Below are 3,779 nucleotides of genomic sequence, written 5' to 3' on the forward strand. Positions count from 1 at the left end.
AACCGGGTCCTATGCCATGAAGCGCTTTAAAGGTGGTAACTAACACCTTAAAGCGCACCCGGAAGGCCACTGGCAACCAGTGCAGCTCGCGCAGCAGCGGTGTCACATGGGAGCGACGAGTCCCTCCCAACACCGCCCGCGCGGCCGCATTCTGGACCATTTGCAGCCTCCGGGTGCTCCTCAAAGGGAGCCCCATGTAAAGCATTCAGCATCTCTTTATGAGAACAGCAGATGATCAACAAAGAGCCAAAGCAACAATATGGATTCATACTACTTCAATATTTACCTCAATGGGCATAGCACTTTTTGCTAACATTCTTTCGGTATCAAGTATTTTTATTGATGCATCAGCTGATCCTGTAGCAATTAACTGTCCATCTCTGCTATATGTAGCTACACGACATGGTCCTTTGTGAGATGTGACATAACACGTCTCATATTCAGATGCTTCTGGAGACATAGTCTGTACATCTGCATCAAACTCCAAGTCAATTCCTGTTCCAGGAGCTACTGTATCAGAGCGTCCAATTGCATACTGAACTGCACTATCGTCATTTTCCATTCCTGGAAGACAGAATGCACCAAACTTTATTTTTTAAATATAAACCGAAGTTGATTCAATAATGTACCATGTGGCTGTACAAGAAGCAAATGCAATTTTAGACTGCATCAAAATAACTGTAGATTACAAATTACAGGAAGCTTATAAAAAGTATAGTAAGTGTAAAGTTAATGCGTAGAATTTTAATATTTATAGATAAGCTGAATAGAGAATGCTTATCAAATAAAAATGATTATTTCTTCTAGCACTGATTTGATTCAAACATAAAGCTAAGTATTGCTTTAGAATATATGAGCACAACTTGCTTTGTGTGCTCTTTCCTTCCCACAATTGAATTACTTTCTTCTCTTTATTGTGCAAATCATAGCACGTCATTCATTTCCATGCAAATAAAAATTTTAAACCAATAAAAAAGGTAGTCTGGGAATCTGCAAAACAGTAGGAAAAAGGAAGGTAAAGGAGGGACCTTTATAGTTATACCAATGTATAGTTTGACATTACAGCTAGACTGGTAACCATTTAAAGTCAGAAGGCTAGAAATACTTCAGAAAAAGTTCTAAAAGTCAATTAGAATTACATCATTACTGGACAATTGGTTGGAATATTGCTCAACATTGTTTTAGAAGACAGAACCAAAGACTTGCTTCAATGCCTGAGTCTGGTGGCCTGAGTGACAGTCTCTTGCTTAAATTAATAATGGGTTTTATGATTCCTGGCTACTATGGGTTTTCACTTTTTGCACTGCCTTTGGTTTATCTATTGTATTGTAAGCTGTCCAGAATCACATGAGATGGTTGGTTCAATCGATCAATCAAATAAGCAAGCTAGGGGTGCAGAGATTTAGATTCATGTGAATTCAAAGTGTATATGTAGAACCATTGGGAAGTATCTTAAGCAGCTGCATCTTTTTCTGGACTTTTATAGTTGTCACCTACAGCCGAATTACATTTTGCCCTTTGATTCCGAATCTCTGCACAGCCATGATATTTAATTAATGGTAGGTGAGAGAGGTCATATTAAAATAATGGTTTTCAGCGTGGAAAGAACTATAACCAAGTTTAGCATCACATAAAATGATATTACTGTAACATCTTCTTTTTGTTTACTGATGTTTCAACTTACCTAGTTTAATAAGATGCAACAGTTGTTCAGAGGGTGCACAGACAGACTGTGGCTTTACTTCATTTATCAGACCATTAGCAATATTGATATATCCATCATATAACAGCTGACTAATAATAAGCCTGTAAAGTTGTTGCCGGTCTTTAAGGCTTACTTTTGGTCTATACATTGTGAACAAGGGTTGCCTTCCAGGTATCTAAAACAAAAATAATATTGTTTACATGTATGACAAAATTTTTTAAAAATATATCTACTTTTCTGTTTTTCAGAAAAAAATCCCTAAACAGAATGATAAAATACTGGTGACAAATGAACTAAGTGACAAAAAAACCCATAATATCAGAAAACAATATTTTTATATGAACAAGTACTGGTATAAAATATATGGGTAGTACGTAGTGACAGAATATTAGGAAGGAGTAGGAAAGACTGATTTTTCTAACCATAGAGAAGTCAAGACTGCAACCACAGAGAAACTTCCCCCCTCCCCTTTTTCACACATCAGGTACTTAAGACAAGACAGATTTCCCCAGCTGATTCAAGCAGGGAATCTCACCTACTGTAGGAAATGCAAGTAGGCCTTTAGACAACCTTACCTGCAAGCTATTTGCACTCAAGTCTAATAATAAACTGATATTTGGTGTGCTGTGCTAGTGCCTGAATAGAAAGGCTGCAGAGTTTTCAAGAACTGTACAGTTAGTCCTTGACTTACGATCACAAATGAGCCCATTTCTGTTGTTAAGTGAGGCATTTGTTAAGTGAGTTTTACCCCATTTTAAGACCTTTCTTGCCATAGTTGTTAAGCAAATCGCCACAGTTGATAAGTCAGTCACACGGCTGTTAAGTGAACCTGGCTTCCCCCGTTCATTTTGCTTTGTTAAAAGATTGCAAAAGGTGTTCACATGACCTTAGGACACAGCAACCCTCCTAGGTCTGAGTCAGTTGCCAAGCCTCTGAATTCTGATCACATGATCACGGGGATGTAACAAGAGTCGTAAGTGTGGGAAAGCGGTCACCAATCACTTGTTTCAGTTGTAACTTTGAACGGTCACTAAACGAACTGCTGCAAGTCGAGGACTACCTGTATACCCTAGGTCTCCTTCAACCAACCGTACAGTAATTAAATCCTGGCCTAGATAAGTAATACACGGCAAGGGTGGATGGAGTTCCCTTTACACAGGATTGGAGATCTTTAAATCAAAACCTTTTCCATGTTTGTTATTTTAGGACAGGGGTCTTCAAACCTGGCCCTTTTATGACTTAATAATAATAATAATAGTAAAGTTGGAAGGGACCTTGAAGGTCATCTAGTCCAACCCCCTGCTCAGGCAGGAAACCCTATACCATTTCGGACAAATGGCTGTCCAGTCTCTTCTTAAAAACTTCCAGTGTTGGAGCATTCACCGCTTCTGGAGGCAGGTTGTTCCACTGGTGAATTGTTCTAACTGTCAGGAAGTTTCTCCTTAGTTCTAGGTTGCTTCTCTCCTTGGTTAGTTTCCACCCGTTGCTTCTTGTCCTGCCCTCAGGTGCTTTGGAAAATAGCTTGACTCCCTCTTCTTTGTGGCAGCCCCTGAGATATTGGAACGCTGCTATCATGTCCCCTCTCGTCCTTCTCTTCATTAAACTTGTGGACTTCAACTCCCAGAATTCCTCAGCCAGCCATGCTGGCTGAGGAATTCTGGGAGTTGAAGTCCACAAGTCATAAAAGGGCCAGGTTTGAAGACCCCCGTTTTAGAATCTCCCATGATTGTAGCAACCAACTACATGTCCCCCAAGCCCTTCTCGCTTTCATCGCGCTCAACCTTCCGCCCCCCCCCCCCCGAGCGACGGCTTTATCCCCACGGGGATAGGTCAAGAGGCCTNTGTCAGGGTTTGAGGTGGATTTCATGTAAAAAAAAAAATCACGGTACTGTTCATGGACAACCTGATCCCTACCAAGGGGTTGTATTAAATAACTATTTCCTTTTCAATTCAAGATATTTAATTCAGGATACAAGCTTGAAATCTGTCACAATACAGGTAACCCTCGACTTAACGACCACAGCTGAGTCCAAACTTTATGTGGCTAAGTGAGATAGTTGTTGAATGAATTTTG

The 3,779-nt window shown here is 40.0% G+C and overlaps 1 protein-coding gene across 1 annotated transcript in view; it reads right to left on the minus strand.

Moving 5' to 3' along the window:
* The window catches only part of LOC107296948 (cleavage stimulation factor subunit 1), an 8,127-nt gene extending 6,252 nt beyond the window's left edge, over nucleotides 1-1,875 (minus strand). Inside the window, exons 1-2 of the mRNA XM_015826303.1 lie at nucleotides 1,685-1,875; nucleotides 287-564 (exon numbers count right to left, since the gene is read on the minus strand). Coding sequence (XP_015681789.1) covers nucleotides 287-564; nucleotides 1,685-1,853 — 447 coding nt within the window. The 5' untranslated portion in view covers nucleotides 1,854-1,875. The remainder of the gene's footprint in view (nucleotides 1-286; nucleotides 565-1,684) is intronic.
* Nucleotides 1,876-3,779: the final 1,904 nt, after the last annotated feature.

The sequence above is a fragment of the Protobothrops mucrosquamatus genome, unplaced genomic scaffold (assembly GCF_001527695.2).
Source record: "Protobothrops mucrosquamatus isolate PMUCROS unplaced genomic scaffold, P.Mucros_1.0 scaffold3046, whole genome shotgun sequence".
Taxonomy (NCBI): Eukaryota; Metazoa; Chordata; class Lepidosauria; order Squamata; family Viperidae; genus Protobothrops; species Protobothrops mucrosquamatus.